Source organism: Cariama cristata, unplaced genomic scaffold (assembly GCF_000690535.1).
Source record: "Cariama cristata isolate BGI_N322 unplaced genomic scaffold, ASM69053v1 scaffold15120, whole genome shotgun sequence".
Taxonomy (NCBI): Eukaryota; Metazoa; Chordata; class Aves; order Cariamiformes; family Cariamidae; genus Cariama; species Cariama cristata.
The window spans coordinates 99,371-115,608 of NW_009594256.1; the positions used below are offsets into that span (position 1 = coordinate 99,371).

Here is a 16,238-nt window from a genome sequence, read left to right on the forward strand (position 1 = left end):
ATAATTCTTTATTTGTGTAAATTAGAGATAACTTTCAGCAACATGTCACTATGTTTTCTCATGGTACTGCACTGAAATATGTATGATTGATAACTATATTGAAACAAAACACGTGCTAGAGACAAAGCAATATAGCAATGTGTTAGAATAATTTTAAAAGTTATGGTTATCTGTATAATAACTAAGATACCTGGATAGGTGAATGAAATATTTTTAGCAAGTTAGCTGTTTCCTTAAGAATACAGTCTGCTTCCCTTAAAACTATTCAGACGTGTAGGTTGAATTGATCCAGTATTTTTTCTTTCTCCTAGGCTCATAGAATGGATAAAAAGTTGGTGTCTGTGTCATTTTATCCAAGACTAAGGGTTTGGGTTGTTTAACCAGAAAGCAAAGAAGTCTGGGTTCATTTCTGTTCTCTGCTAACAGAGGCGTGAACCGTCGCCATGACAGGGCTGTGATCACCTGTATGATGGCTGCCAGTTGGTCCTGCTGAGTCTTACGCACTTTACATGACAATTTAACTTTCCCTGGAGAAAACTGGAATCCACGTGTTTTGCCTCCCACTCTAAGCATCAGGCTACAGAGTCAGTATCTCTCCCACTCTGTGATTACGCAAATGTTTTGCAAGTGGCACACCATCAGCAGGAGGGGTTGAATAGCCAGCGATGGAGTGGTTCCACATCCTATCTGTGAGAAAGGCTGAGCATTTTTATTTGTTCGTTCTGATTAAAACAACAGAGCTAGGGAACACTTACTTAATGTCTATGTACAGACCAGAGCTGTAAAAGCCTATAGCGCTACACTGAGTAATGAAGCATGGTGCGGAAATATCCAAGTTAGTGCCAGCCTGAAATGATGAGATCCATTCTGAATTATGCAAAGACACTTGCTTGGTCCCCTGGGCAAAATAAATGTTAGACTGCTTCTTTGCCCACTCTTGCCATTCAAATAACTCAACAACATGGCACCTTCCGGAGCAGCTGCGGTTCTACCTGGCACAGCCATCTCAGTGCAGTTCTCCCTGGGCAGTGCTCATCCACTTGTGTTTCTGCTGCAATCCGCTGATTTCAGGCTTTTCCATTCGTAGGCCATTAAAATTTACTTCCAGTTTAAACCTGGCATAAGAAGCATCATTCCATGAATGCTATTGTTTTGCTAGCCCAGAGAAATAGGGGAGGAAGTAGACATTTTCATGTGATATTTAGTATTTTTAAATGACACTATAACTGTTTTTTATTTTCATGTAATTACAGGATTGCATTTCAGGAGATGTTAATCCATTATAAATAGATCTTGATTATGCTGAGGTTTCCAAACATCATATTGTATATCTAAATACCACCTGAATGTGTGCATGCATTCAAGGCCATCTGAATTCTGTCTAAACTGAGCCTCAGCAGGCAGGAAGAGGAAAACCCTGTTTTCCTGCAGCATCTCACCCCACAGCTCCCCTTCAGCGGAGCCCAGATGGGAGCCCCAGGCAGAGCAGCACACATCCACCTCTCCTTTCTGCCTTATCCTTCACAGGAGCCCCATCTGTTAGGCATGAGTAACACAGGCAGCCACTTTCCCTGGAAAATAGTCATCCTCCCACTCCCATCCTCCCCTTTTTATGTAACAAGCTAGTGGCTAAGGGATTTGGTTGAGACGAGGGTAATGTAAGTATATTCACAAATGTATATTTATGTTAAAAATTTGATTAAAACACCTGTAATTCAGGTATCTTCTGGCCCATTGCCTGAGGACTAAGCTAGAGTGTTTGTTACCTCTTACTTGCTTATGTTCCCCTCCAAGACTTTTTCCTTCTTGGCTGGGTATGCTGGCAGAGAGGCACAGAGGCTTCTGCTCCCCAGCATTGTCACCAGCACGGAGTGGGACAGCTAATCCTGCCTGAACCTCCCTGGCTGGGGAAGGGGTGGAGCCAGCTGTCCCCTGTCCAGCATGACCCTGCCGTTGGCTCCCTGCCTACCCAGAGCAACCTTGGTGGTTGAGGGGAGGAAAGGGGAAAGTGAGAAGAAAGAGGCCAAACACTTATGTACATGTGAGGTTTCTTACTGGCTTGCTCCAGACTGCTCACACGCCATGTAACTTTCTGGATCACTCTCGGCAGCATCTCAGTCTCTCCACTTTGCATACAGCAAGCACAGGCATCTAATGTAGTCTGGGATAGCCTGCTGTGGCCAAGTTACCTGCATTCTGGTCAGTGCAATACCTAATGTAGACACTTCAGTGATTTTGCCCACAGATATGCTCACAAATTAAAATTTAAAATCTGAATTCTGTCAGTCAAGGTCATGATTTACTACTTCATCAAGAGGTGTGTGGGCACAACTCAATAGTCATCACTTCCTTTTTGTTTTTCTTTTTCCATTTTCTTGGATTTCAGTTATGACCTTTATCAATTTCTCAGCAGTTTTTTTGGTGCAATACTTTCTTTGTGCTTTTAAGGAACTGGGGATATATAGCACATTTGTTTCTTTTGCCTTTGTTTTGGAATTCCTGAGACTGCCTCAAACTTCTCATTTCTTTAATTATGGAATTTAGTGATTAATGATTTCTAAGTAAGTGTGCTTGTATAAAAGGATTAGCATAAGAAAAATCATGGCTACTGATGTCTGTTCTGCTTAATTTATAAAGTTATTTGAAAGACATTGTGCAAGGTGTTGCTAATCATTTTTGTATGACATACATTGACATAGATACGTTCTTTTTATGCTATGCATTTTTCATGCTATGCATCTGTAGTTATCAGGAGCTCTATTTAGAAAAATGTTTTGCCTCTGTAGCTGTTGCAGTCAAAGTAATAATGTACAAATCTGTTTTGATGAACAAAACAGTGCCACTGATACCATAGACAAGTAGACAAGGTCAAATTGAATAAGATATTAAAGTCATACTGTACTCAGTTGACAATATGTGAACTTCACTGTTTCTGCTGAATATCAAAACCTCTTTGCTGCATATAAGCAATATTTTATGGTTCAAATTTGGCCTTTGCAGGCCAGAAGCATGACCATTTTTCATCATATCCCCATCACAAAACTGCCATCTTGTCAGGATTTTCCTAAAACATAGTGCTGATGTAGCCACTGCTCTGTCAAGCTGGGTGTCCCAGTGACTCCTGGCTGCTATGGCTGCTTTTTGCCAGGTTTGAAGGATGGTTGTGTTTCTCCAACTGTGCAGAGTAGAGAATGTTCTTTTACCATTGCATTGTAGAAGTGCCCTAAATTCCACCATAGTTCATCTTGTTATTAGTGAATTGACACAGATGCGATGCAGTGTTGCTGTGTGTTTGCCTTTACTTTAAGTGAGATTATTGTAATGAACTGTTAAAGATTTTTGCTTGAAATTCACTAGTAAGGTCCAACTGGTGTAAAGAATATTTGTCTGCCCCCATAACGGGATAAGCCATTTACTTGTGCTCTTATTGCACTGAATTTCTATATATGGGAATAAATTTAAATGTGCAATATTTAAAGTTGGCTGGGAGATGTGTACTTCTCGTTTCTTAGAGTTGACCTCCTATTGTATTGAATAAATAGTTGAGTGCTCCTGTCATTTAAAATATGTCCCCTTTCCGATTACCAAGGAGGCTGTATCAAATAGATTGTAAGGGTCACTTTAAAATTTGGTAGCTAATTTCTGGTTTTGTGTTGTAGCTGGGCTGCCAGCATTCCAGGATGATTGTCACGGTAGATCTAATTATGTTTATGCCTCTCATTATGATTGGCAAACATAATTTATTGGCGTTAACTGTTACAGCCTCACTGTTATGCCTCTCTAGTACATCAGAAGGGACATTATTATAAAGAGATGATATTCATGGAGGTGGGAAGATTGCTAAGCTATTGCTGTGCTGCTTTGGAGATACCACGCTGTCATTGTTCTCATTTTAACTACCAATGATATTTGTGTTACTATCCTCACGTGATATTTAGGGTTCTTTGCTTAGTTTGGACAAAAGTCTGAGAGAAAATTTGTATTGAGCATCTTGTTGGGAAGGAATCTTTACAGGTATAGAATTTGGTTTTTGAGAGATGTTGCTAAAGAAAGATGAAAACCAAAGCTGCAGCAGTAAATAAAGCCTTTGTCATCTAAAAAGAGAAGCTATTATTGTTCAAGTAATTGCAACAATCTTATGTGTAGTGAAAAGTTAGAATACAAGGAAGGTTTCAAGAAAAATGCAGGCTTTTCCAGAAGCTAAAGTACTCTAAAAGACAGGAGATCAGGACCTCTTCAGCAATCTCTGTGGCATTTTTTCCATCTGTTCTTGACTGGAGAGGTAGAGGCCCAACATATTAGTTCATCAATCATGCAGTGTAGTTCCTTGAACTGAAATATTTTTTATTGATGGAAAAGGTATCTCTCTATCTTCAGACTCAGGTGGAAACTATTGGTTCATAAGACCATAATTACCTGCAATTATTGCCCTGGGTATGTTTCACAATAAAAGATTCCTTGAGGCATACTCTGCCCTGGCAAAGGGTTGTTTCAAAAAGTATAGCAGGAAATCTAGTTCACAGAGATGTATTCCATACTGGCAGGAAAAGTGCTTCCAGCAGTGTAGCAAATACTGCTTCCCCAGACAAAATTATGATACACTGGCAAAAAGACAGATTTTGCTGGTTATAAATTCTCTTGAACAAGGGATTTTAGCAGTCTGGAATGGTCTTAAAATGATACATTAACTGATATTGTTATACTGACTGAAGTGTTGAGCCTGGTTTGAAATTGCAGGAAAGCAATACAAACTCATCATCAGAACAGCATGACAAATTATCTCTGATATGTTTATTCTGGTTGTCATTTGGACTTAAATTAGGGATACACTATTGACTGTCCTCTACTAAATCACTGAGACAACGGTATTCAGTCATTCCAACAATATCTCTACGCAACAAAGTTGCAGAAAATGTAATTGTGAATGTGCCAAGAACCATCAGAAGTTCTGTCTTCAAAAATGTGGTCCCAATTCAGACAGCAGCTGGGCCACTCTGCTTTTGTCAACAGACAGGAAAGCACACATCGATGCTTTCCATACCAGCACACCATGCACATCTCGCAATGTTCTCTGCTGTAAAAGACTGATTGGCATGTAGTCAGCCAAAATTGGAGATAACTACAAACAGATGGAGGTAGTCTCTAAGAGATCCAAAACAATGTCAACTTCCTCCAATAGAGAACATCATATATAGGTTTTCTGATGGCCATTGAAGATGTTACTTCATTTATAAAATGATTGTAGTAGTCACCTATTGATTTGGAACCAAAAGACTTTGAGCTAAATGGAGACTAGCTGGGATGCTTTGCTCTCTCTTGGAAATTTTGCAACCTTATCATGGTACCTAATTTATTCGGTTGCTATCCTAAGATAACAAAATTCGATATCATCACACCTCTTGAAAGAGACTATTCGCTATAGAGAACTCTCTCTAGCCAGATCAGATAGGCTGTGTTTTCAAGCAAAAGTAATACATGTGCCAGCATAACAGATAAAATGCTGATAGTGTAATTTCAAGAAACTGTCTAATAAATAAGTTGTTGGTACATCTTGTTGACATTTAAGTTTCTGTAGGTTATCTTCTAGTATTTACTTTGAATGGGCTAGATACCTAATCTGGTTTTGGTTCATGGAGTGTGCCCAACCTTTAAAGGGAAACCTCTATGAACTACAGTCTTGTCTGGCTCTCTAACTTTCTTTATAGACTTGCACAAATCACCCAACTTCTGTAATTTCTCTGTGAAGTCAGCCTATAGCAAGATTTGAGCAGGAAAATGTGATTCCATTTCAAGGATGATTTTGCTATTATAAGATTTAGTTTTGTTTCATCTGTGAATGAAGACAGTTTCTACATCAGTTGTGAAAGCGGATGCAGTCCATCTGTCTTGGAGAGGTTTGTCCTGGAAACTACTGCCAATTGGGCAGGGTGCTGAGGAGCTAGGAGTTACCAGATGATTTTTTCTGGGGAAATCACCTTTCCAGAATTCCTGGGGTTGTGAGGAGGATACCATAGCATTATTCAGATTATTGAATTATTTTTTTTAAAAAGTGTTTTACACATGATAATCAAATTTTTAATATGGTACCGTACTGAGGTGAGTATATGAAGGAAACTTTCTTTTCCAGAGCTTTGATAGGTTGAAGTAAATGGAAAAAACGGGAGCTTCTGCTAATAGAGACACCTCAGTTTGTCTTAATGCCTCTGTCATGCATACCAGTTTGAGCAAATTGATTACTAGATAACATTAAAGTCTGAGCTGAAATTATTCATATGTAGGAAATTAATGGTGTAGTAAGATTACCATGTGATGCAGCAGGCATTCTTATGTCTTTTTTTCTTATATATGTGGTCTGGGGTCTTGTAAGAAAGTGTTAACAGTATCTCTCCAGGCTGGGATTGCAGGAAGCGGTGGGTTGAGAGAGGCAGGCAGTGCTGCCTGCAAGGGCAACAAACCGGGGGCACAACGCTCTCGTTAACATTGCATTCATTCCCCTAGCATGCCAGGGACATGCACGGCTAAGAACTCCTGCCAGCCTGAGGAGCAACATACCAGTCTACCACATTTTTACAGTGCTTAAAACTAATCGCTTCTTAATATTTTCATAACTCTAATTTTCTACTCCTCTGCAGCTGAAGTTCAAAGTGAAATTGAACGGATTTTTGAATTAGCAAGGACACTGCAGTTGGTAGTGCTTGATGCTGATACCATTAACCACCCAGCTCAACTAAGCAAAACCTCTCTGGCTCCCATTATAGTATATGTAAAGATTTCTTCTCCTAAGGTAAATATTTTATTCATGCTCTTTCAGTCTTTTTTTTTTTTTTTTTTTTTGGTCTTAAATGCAGATAATCATGTGTCCTCATTAAAGTTCTGAGCTATATGTTATTGCTCCCCTTTGGGTGGTGAAATATTATTAATCATAAAAGTATCTTAGCTGTAGTGTTACCAAAACCCATTTTGGAAAAGAAAGGTGCTTTACCTCCGATGTTTTTTTTAAAATTGGGATTGCATTTTTAGTATTAATAAGGTAAGTAATGCTAACAGTTTTTTAAATCAAAATAATACAGAAATGAAAGAAAGATTTTCATGTAATGCATACCAGACTGATTGGTAAACTTTAACATCTCCTGATAATGTACTCTTTCATTCTGTGAAAAAACCTGCACAGACCTTGTGGAGAGGCATTTGAAAGAGAAGAATGAGTTTATGGGAAGAGAACTCAGGAGAGTAATTAAAGAATTTCAACTTGGAAACAAAGAAAACCAGAAGCAGCAGAGAAAAATAGGAGGGGAACCTTTTAGTGTTCATAACAGGAAAGGAGATGTTGGGAAGTAAGGAAAATTAGCTTATTCTGGATGTAAACAGCATGGGAAATGCTCCTGAAGCCAGCAAATAAAGAATTTGATCTGCTCAAGTGGACAGTTAAAAATATAAACATTTTAAGTGATTATATATGTACCTGAACCTGCTCACTTTTATTAATGTCTTATTTTTCACAGGTTTTACAGAGGTTAATAAAATCTCGAGGGAAATCTCAGGCCAAACACCTTAATGTTCAGATGGTGGCAGCTGATAAACTGGCACAGTGTCCTCCTGTGAGTTACTGTTAATTTATGTATGTCTTCTCTTTGAAAGATGCCTTTCTTTTCAAGCACGAGGTTAATTACATAATTTCTGGGAATGTTTGCCCTCTTCTGGCCATATTTCACTATTGCTTTTTTGCAGAACACCTCCTGAGGTCTCGGGGGCTCTGCACATGGGTGCAGGGAAAAAACACACCTAGTCACAAGCACTTATTGGGACGTGTGCTGATACATTCACGGCTTGAACAAACTGATCATTTGTTTTACTGGATAATTCTTTTGGCGTTATTGGTCTAAAAATGTACCCTTTCAGTGCCTGTGCTTTATCTCTGGCAGTTTAGGTCAGGCCAGTGGTTTGGGTAGCTCCCCTGGGGCTTATGTCACCACAGCTCATCACTGCTGGCATTCTTGGTCACAGTTTTTGGAAAGAGCTGTGGGGTACTGCGTAGCTTGAGAGCTCTGCACTTCTGTTGATGTGCACTGAAGCAAATTCTCTTGATTTCAACCTATAAAGTGGAAATGATGAGACCCCAGCTGTGTTTTAAACATGGCAAGCGTTATTACCTGCATACTCAACTGTCAAGATTACGGGTAAGAGACCAGAAGATGAAGGTTCAGTTCAGTTGCAGATATGGCAATTTGCTGTAGTTACAGAGCTGAGTGAGGGGAATGTTTTCATCATTTAAGTTCAAGCATCTCAGTTAAAAGACTAGTCTCCTCAGGTCCCCAAGAAGTCGATGAAGAATGCTAGAGACCTGTGTAGGCTGTCAAAGCTGCCTTCAGGAGTACTTCTGTCTCCCTGACCAGGGAGGGAATGGAGGAAACTCGCCTGCTAACTTTAGATGCCTAAAATTAGACTGTGTGACTAATGTCTTACCTAATATTTGTACAACACTGGGAAACTGGATGATCTGTATTACTTGGGTTTCTTACTGTTGTTAGTTATTGGTCTTAGTTTGTCTTAGTTTTCTCTTAGTTATTCTGGATATGGGGAGTGAATCCCTTTTCTTGACATTCCATTTTGTTCCAATAACTAAAAACTTCAATATTTAACCTTTCTTTATGGCTATCTGAGTTTTAAGATTTCTTCAAGCTACTTCTTCCTGTCTTTATTGACTGTTTGTGCATTACTAAGCGGAAGTCATGAGGACTTGCTTTAGCAAGTGTAATGTGTAACATTAGTGCTAGTTGTGATTGCTGTCTTTTGTATCAATTGCATTACCAAAAAAAAAACCCAAACCCAAAACAAAAGGGGTGAAATATCTGAACACAAGTATTAGAAATATTTTTGATGAACGGAAAGTGTGTTCTTCAATGTCTCTAGCTGATCTCCCTTTAGCTGGTGGTTATACTCACTAAAACCTTTCCTTTATCAGGAAATGTTCGATGTAATTCTTGATGAGAACCAGCTTGAAGATGCTTGTGAGCACCTTGCTGACTATCTGGAAGCCTACTGGAAGGCCACACATCCACCTAGCAGCAATCCTCCTAACCAGCTTCTCACTCGCACACTTGCAACAGCCACTCTTCCTATTAGCCCAGGTCCAAATATTAATTTACAGGTACAGTTTTTATGCCATCTCTTCTTTTTTTCCTCTCAGCTTCTTCCTCTTTCAAAGCACGGTGGCAGTCTGATACTAGAATATGCTGAGTATGTCTTACTGTTGATGATAGAGTAAGAGCTTTTTCAGTAGACATTCATCTATTTTCAGTATAAAAGGCAAATAGAGGCACATTATTGTTATTGCTATTGTATTCACAGTGCCTTGTGTTTGCGTATTGACTAGGGGGCTGGTTTTGATTTCAAGGACTAAGCCAGTCTGACTGAAAACATATGGTGATGTGAAGTGGAATACTTAAGATTTTATTGTGCCCAGGACACCACTGCGCCAGTAATATGTGTACCAGCCACAAGCGTTTTTGTAGCTGGCCATATGTAATCCAATCAGAGAAATAAAACTGGGCTAATACTTTGCATGTTACAGCCTCTGGTAGCGCTCTGACTGATGAGCACAGTATCGCTAATAGGCAAATCCCAGCCCCAGAGGCCCTGCATGACAAATTGGGTTATGTACAGAGCAGATCTGCAAATGTTGGAGGGAATCTGTTCCTATCTTCCCACAGGCTATGGAGTTGTAGAGGCTGAGAATGACTGACTGTATTAGTGAAATCTCAAGGTCAAAGTGGCCCTTCCAGTGTTCCCTTTGTTACTTTATTCACTGGCCATTGCTGTGAAAAGTACATACTTCTTTCAAGCCAAACTCTTACATAAAGCCCGAGTCCCACTGCACATTGTGCAGAAAGACCTTGAGAGGTAGTGTTATGAACAGTGAGGGTACTGTCCAGCGAGCTGGGAAAACAGGCTTTGTTCCTACCTCCGCACTGACCTGCCTGTTGACTTTGGGCATATTGCGTCCCCTCTTTTCTCCTCCATCTTTTGGTGTGTATAATTCTATAAAGGTTTTCAGCATAAGGAGATCCAGTCCTTTGTATATGTGTTGCATGACATGAAATAAGGTCTTTAAAGATACTACTTCATTATAAATAGTGAGTGACACCTTGAGACCGAGAAGATCACAGAGGCGGTTAAAATACATCTGTCTCAGCTCAAATAATGGCTTACAACATCTAAATTTCCACTTAAGTTCCATATATGCCCATAAGTTATGTAGATAGGTCAGTTAGAACTCATGACTTTGGCTAAGAAAAACACCTCCTTTTAGAAAAATCAAAGAAAAAAACATATTTGCACCCAAACTAAAATGTCAAAAATTTGCTTTTTGTTTTTATCATCTTGCAAAATAATTTTTTGTGTCAAAGAACTTATTTCCCATTAGAAGACCCCAGACTTGACAGGTTTGTTCTGTAACAAAAAAAATGCTTCAGCCACCTTGCAGGCTATCTCCTTCTCTTGCTTTCAAAAACAGTTGCAGGAAAAGGGACTGTAAGTTATAGCTCATTTCTGCCTTTTGTTTCTGTCCTCAGAGCTGAAACACCCTGAAAAAATTGTGAGCTGGAAGAATTTCTGAGTATGAAATTCAGTATTGTTGTGTGCAGACTTGCTAGATAAACTTTCTTTGCTTTGTAGATGTGTTTATTATTTTTCTCAAGGTTTTTTTTATGCCTTTTGGGTGTGGATTTATAGCTCACTTATTTTATTAACCACATTCTCTGGAGGAACTATACAGAGTTTTAATAACACTTTTCTGAATTGTTGTGCTATCTCCTTACAAATTAACAGATTTTTATTTTAAGGACTAAAAACGAGAATGTATTTGCAGTTTCACAGTTTGTTTGTAGGTCTACTAATCCAAAAGTGCGAAGCAATAGGGGTCCCTTATGGAACATAGAACTTTTATGTTCCTTTTGTTTAATTTTCCTATGATACATTTTCAGCTGACATCTCAAATCTGAGTCTGTCACAGTCTTGGCATAGAGTCGGTTTGTTTTCTAATCATGGTGGCTGAACCCATTCTCTCAATTGTGTTAAGACCCTCTATTTGGAGAATTTAAAGTCTATATCTGTGCTGGTTCTGTGGACTGCTCTGCAGAGAAAAATGATGCCACCAGCCGTTTGGCCTGGAGAGGCCACATCCGCACTGCAAAGCATTTGAGTCATTCTCCTCTGGGTCCAATGCAGCACCTCTTTGCCATGAGACATAATTGTTTTTTGTGGTTTCTCAGTCCCAGGTGTACATTTTAATGAGAGATTTGTGTTGCCAGCTGGTATTCTTATAGCATGATGCTGACTGTGTGCATTGCATGGCACGAGGTGCTTAAAGGTGTGAGGCCTCCTGGGACTGTTTGAAATGAAGTCGGTGGAGACCATACACCTCGTGTCTATCTGATGGACAGCTTTGGAGCCAACTGTCCTGACAACTGTTCTCAGGTTTCCTCTTGTATGGAAATAGTTGGCTAATTCCAAAAAGAAGACTGGAGCAACCTCACACACATATGGTGCAGGCAATTAGGGACCACTGGATGGAAATAGGGAGCCGATGTCCCTATTCAGCAGTGGGGGACACAGACTTCCCTCTCCTCTTTCAACACTGCTTAAACTTCTTTCAAAGAACCCCTACTTCTTTGAAACTACAACCTGAATAATGAAATCGGCTTCTCTCAAACTTTCTCCATTTTAGGCAGAAAACCTGATGAGATTGGGCCATAAAATTCCTGCACTGTGGAATCTAATACAAATTGGAGCCCTAGTTTGGTAATGAACCACAAAGTCAGACCCTAATCCAGATTCAAACATTACGTGCTCAATGTCCTTGTAATATTTAGGGAAAGTTACTGTCAATGAATTTGCCCATAATCTCAATAGCCCTAACACTATTCTGAAATTGCAGGTATTGGTTTGAAATTTATTCATTGTGCTTCTCCACACGTACGCATCGTAGCAGAGAAGATTCATCTGAGTTTGTTAAAGTAGCATTCTGTTCAAAGCAGTTTCGAATTTTGCATTTGTTCTCAAACCACAGCAATGATGGATTTTATTAGTCATGATTATACACATAAGTACATACATATCTGGCATTTGACCATATGAGAATTAAAGGGTTTCACATGCATAATCAGTTTATGTGCCTTAAAAACAGTCATGGTTGTGAACTAATAAAAATGCGTTTACACATCCAAAGCAGGCATTGCTTTAGACTCCTTAGCTTTTCATTTGATTTCATTTATAATTCACCTCCTTTGAGTCATTTCTGTTCACCTTGAGCACATCTATTCATGTTTACAATTACTACATTCCTTTTCTGGCAAATCATAAAAACAAGAACAAAAAAGAAATTTGACCAGTTTCTTTTACCTTGTTCTCATCTATACCATTTGGTTCAAATTAGGAGCACATGGAGCAACCAGCTAGTTGCTGGGAAGTTTACAGAACAAAATGTTGTCTTAGAAAATGAAGATTTCTCAAATTTATCAAATTGCTGATTTGAAGTATGCTGCTTTTTATAAGTTTCTGATAAAATACAGATTTGTTCTTGTCCAATTTCCTGTCATTTTACTTTTTGGGTTGCTAGGAACCCCACCTGCCAGGATCTCTGGCTGAAGAACAAAATTTCCTCCTTCTTCTAGCTCTTTTCCACAATATAGAAAGACAGAAAGAAGATATGTCCGTGAGCTTCCCTGGAGGCAATACTTATTTTTATACAATTCTGAACATAGGAGGGCAAACTTTAGACTAACTTGGGTAAAATCAGAACAGTCTTACAAACAAATGCCTGTATAACTCCGTTAAAACCTACTTCAATTTTCTGACAGTAGAGATGATTTTGTCTTGATGTTCTTTACCTCATGTGGGAAGGATAATTCAATTTCACTGTCAACTATTTCTTAAAATTTTGTAATTAACCTTGAAAAATCTTTAGCTGTGGTTTGGGAATAAAAGCATGAAACCCCTAAATGAGTTAAATAATACCACTTGTTCGTTTTGCAGTGATTACAAAGCATTACGCTGGTGAAGAGTAGGTTTGTTATTACCTGGTAATTTTTATGTCAGTCTTTTAATAGTAGTGGTGTGTTAGGAAATTCTATAGGTGATAATACCGCTCTCCTCTGGCTTTTCTTGGCAATGGTCTGTATTCTTGAGCTCTTAAAATTATGAGACCAAAGTTTAATTTTTCATTACCTTGAAGAAATGGAATTATTGCTGAGAAAAACAGAAGGTCAGTGATACTATTAGTATCATAATACAAACTTTATTCATACCAGATTGAATTCCATTTTTTCTTTTAAGAAAAGCTACTCTAAAAGAGCCAAAGTTCTGTACTTCGGTTCTCTACTGGAATCCATCTCCTCAGACTTCTAAAAGCACTTTCCTGTAGTGGCTGTTTCCAAGTAGGTGTCTGTAAACTCTCAACTGATACCTGCCCTCTCCTGGCATGATACGTCCTCTTTAATTTTTCTACAGTTTGTCCTGCTTCTGCATGCTCTCTTTTTGTCTGGAGTGTGGTAGGCAGTTACTGGGAACTGGAATAGTCAGAAACATCACAGGAAATGAGAGAGTGTCACAGAATAACCTAAGTGCCACCCTCCATTCTGATGAGAGTGAAAGGAATTGTTTGTATTATAATACTGAATTTTTAGTAAAAGTTGAATTCTGATGTTTTTTTCTAGTTTAGATTCAAAGTGGATTGTTGTGTACTTAATTTTTATTGGTTTCATGATACTTTCTAGTTGAATTTGATATTGGGGAAAGTTTTTAAATGTGTACTTCATGTATGTGAACTTACTGCTGGTTGTGATAGCAGGGATCTCAAGGAGACCAGAGGAATGACCACCATTCAGTCCCTGAACGCAGTGGTTCACAAATTGAAGAGGAAGCACGGGTTGAACCCATCAAGAAATCCCAGCATCGCTCTTCCTCAAGCCAACACCACAACCATCGCAGTGGTATTAGAGGCCTTTCTAGGCAAGAAACTTTTGACTCAGAAACACAAGACAGCAGAGATTCGGCTTACGTAGAGCCAAAGGAGGACTACTCACATGAGCACGGTGACCACTATGATTCTCACAGGGATCACAATCATAGAGACGAGTCCCACGGGAGCAGTGATCACAGACATAGAGAATCAAGGCACCGCTCAAAGGAGAGGGACCGCGAGCAGGACCACAATGAATGCAACAAACAGCGTAGTCGTCATAAATCAAGGGACCAATATTATGACAAGGATGGGGAAGTGATATCGAAAAAACGTAACGACACAGGAGAATGGAACAGGGATGTTTACATCCGTCAGTAACTTTTGCCTCCAGCAGTCTTGTGTTTCTTTGAAGTCTTGTAACAGTGCCCCTTGAAAATATCTCTGGGTTCTTCATTGCAGAACATATGGTATCCTTCTGTATGCTGATTTGTATTGCTGTTGCTTGCATAGCAATAGCATGAAATAGAATATTCATATACTTATTTTTTTGGTTAGTGCTATATGAATTAGTGTAGTACAACTGCAGAGTTACTGACGTTGTACTATGCCATTTTTCAAGCTGTTTTTTGGTAGCTGCCACTTGAACAATATCTGTTGCCATCAAGGTGTTGTTAGTGTTTTTTAAAAAAGGTACATGTGATGTTTAATAACTTCCCGTGTATTCAGCAAGCCAGAATCAGCACATAAAAAATTTGAAACTTTTTGTCTGCTCTGATTTTTAATTTGTATGCACTTGATTTGCATATTGATTTAAGAGCCACTGTCTGTTGCTTGTACCTCTGGTGGACTCCATTTGAAGACAGAATTCAGTCTTGCCTTACACACAGGGGATCATAAGTCAAAATCTATTTTCTATGTACTGGTACTGTGTACTGTATATACAGTTTATAAATGTTATTTCTGCAGACACCTTCTTACTACATAAGTTTGATCACACTGTTTTAGAGTCCTAATGCCAAGTCAGCAGATTTGCTTTTGAATTACTGGCAACTGGAACTAGCCTCATTTAGGAAATCTGTAACAGTGTTTAATCTAAATACTTTTTCTTCTGTAGCAGAAAGCTTATACTTACTGTAAATACAAATGAGTGCTTGAGATAAAGGGCCTAACTCTTACACCTTATGCTGTCCTTGCAAACCCAATTTTGCATTTTAAATTTATGGTGAAGATAATGAACTTACCACTATAAATTATTCTTCTCTGTACACAAAATTGCAATGGACACAGCTTAATTTTTGTTCTATTGTCAGAATAATAGAGCACACATGACAGAGGTGTGTATGTGAGTGGGTGGGTGGTGGATGGGAGTATGTGCGCATGTGCATGTTAGGCAGCGAAGTGTGAGAATCTACTGAAGAAAACAAAGGTTACTCAAAAGCCCAAGAAGTCTGTTTCTTCGTTCTGTCTATTAATTTAAAAATCCAAATTGCAGCCAGGGAATATGAGGGAGTTTACTGACCCAAGTAATTGAGAAAGCATAAATCTGCTGGCTCTTTGTCAAGACTTCAGGAGAGTAAAAACAGGCAAATGTTACTGTGAGTGTTCACTGGAAAAGTAAAATCTTTGTGTTTTAGAGTATTTGTTTCAGTAAGAAAAGTTTACACAGCTTGTGGAGAGTTATTTTGTTGGAAAATAAATTTTTGTAGCTTCTCCACTTTTTCTACACTTGCCAATTCCTCTGCATTCCCACTTTGCAGCCAGCTCACTGCTTTTCCTTCCTAAACTGTTGTGCTGCTGGAGAGAGCTTAGAAAAATGACTGTGACAAAATACTCTTACGAGCTTGATAGAGAAAATGCATTGAAATCAAAGGGAGTGAACACAGTTTGTTTTGCACTGAACACCTGATGCACTGGTAAGTGGGGGCAAATTCCCTGTTATTTTTGACTACAAGTTCCATACCCTTGCCTAGTGTAAAAGCTGTTCTGCATCACATATAGTCTTTGTAGTAATTGTATGAATGAAATACTTTTTGTATTTCACTGTAAATAGTACATTATATAAAGACTGTAGTGGGATAATAATTAATTTAGCTGGAAGTTCTTTTTATTTATTATTTTAATTCTGGGAACGTCAGCATTGCCTGATTTTGAATATCATTTTAGTGAAATGGATAAGGTATATCGCCGGTGCGTGTTTTCTCCAATCTCCTATTCCAGCATCCAAGCAATTCAGTTTAAGTCAAGTCCCTTAAACATACTCTGTCCTCCCTCTCCCTGA

The 16,238-nt window shown here is 38.8% G+C and overlaps 1 protein-coding gene across 3 annotated transcripts in view; it reads left to right on the forward strand.

Annotated features, from left to right (window-relative positions):
* CACNB2 (calcium channel, voltage-dependent, beta 2 subunit) overlaps positions 1-14,338 on the forward strand; it is an 87,101-nt gene extending 72,763 nt beyond the window's left edge. For 2 of the 3 annotated variants that reach the window (XM_009697442.1, XM_009697458.1), the window contains exons 10-13: positions 6,633-6,784; positions 7,503-7,598; positions 8,963-9,148; positions 13,847-14,338. In XM_009697442.1, coding sequence (XP_009695744.1) covers positions 6,633-6,784; positions 7,503-7,598; positions 8,963-9,148; positions 13,847-14,338 — 926 coding nt within the window. Of the gene's footprint in view, positions 1-6,632; positions 6,785-7,502; positions 7,599-8,962; positions 9,149-13,843 lie in introns of all 3 variants that reach the window. The other variant, XM_009697450.1, reaches the window with a different exon arrangement.
* The last annotated feature ends 1,900 nt before the right edge of the window (positions 14,339-16,238 follow it).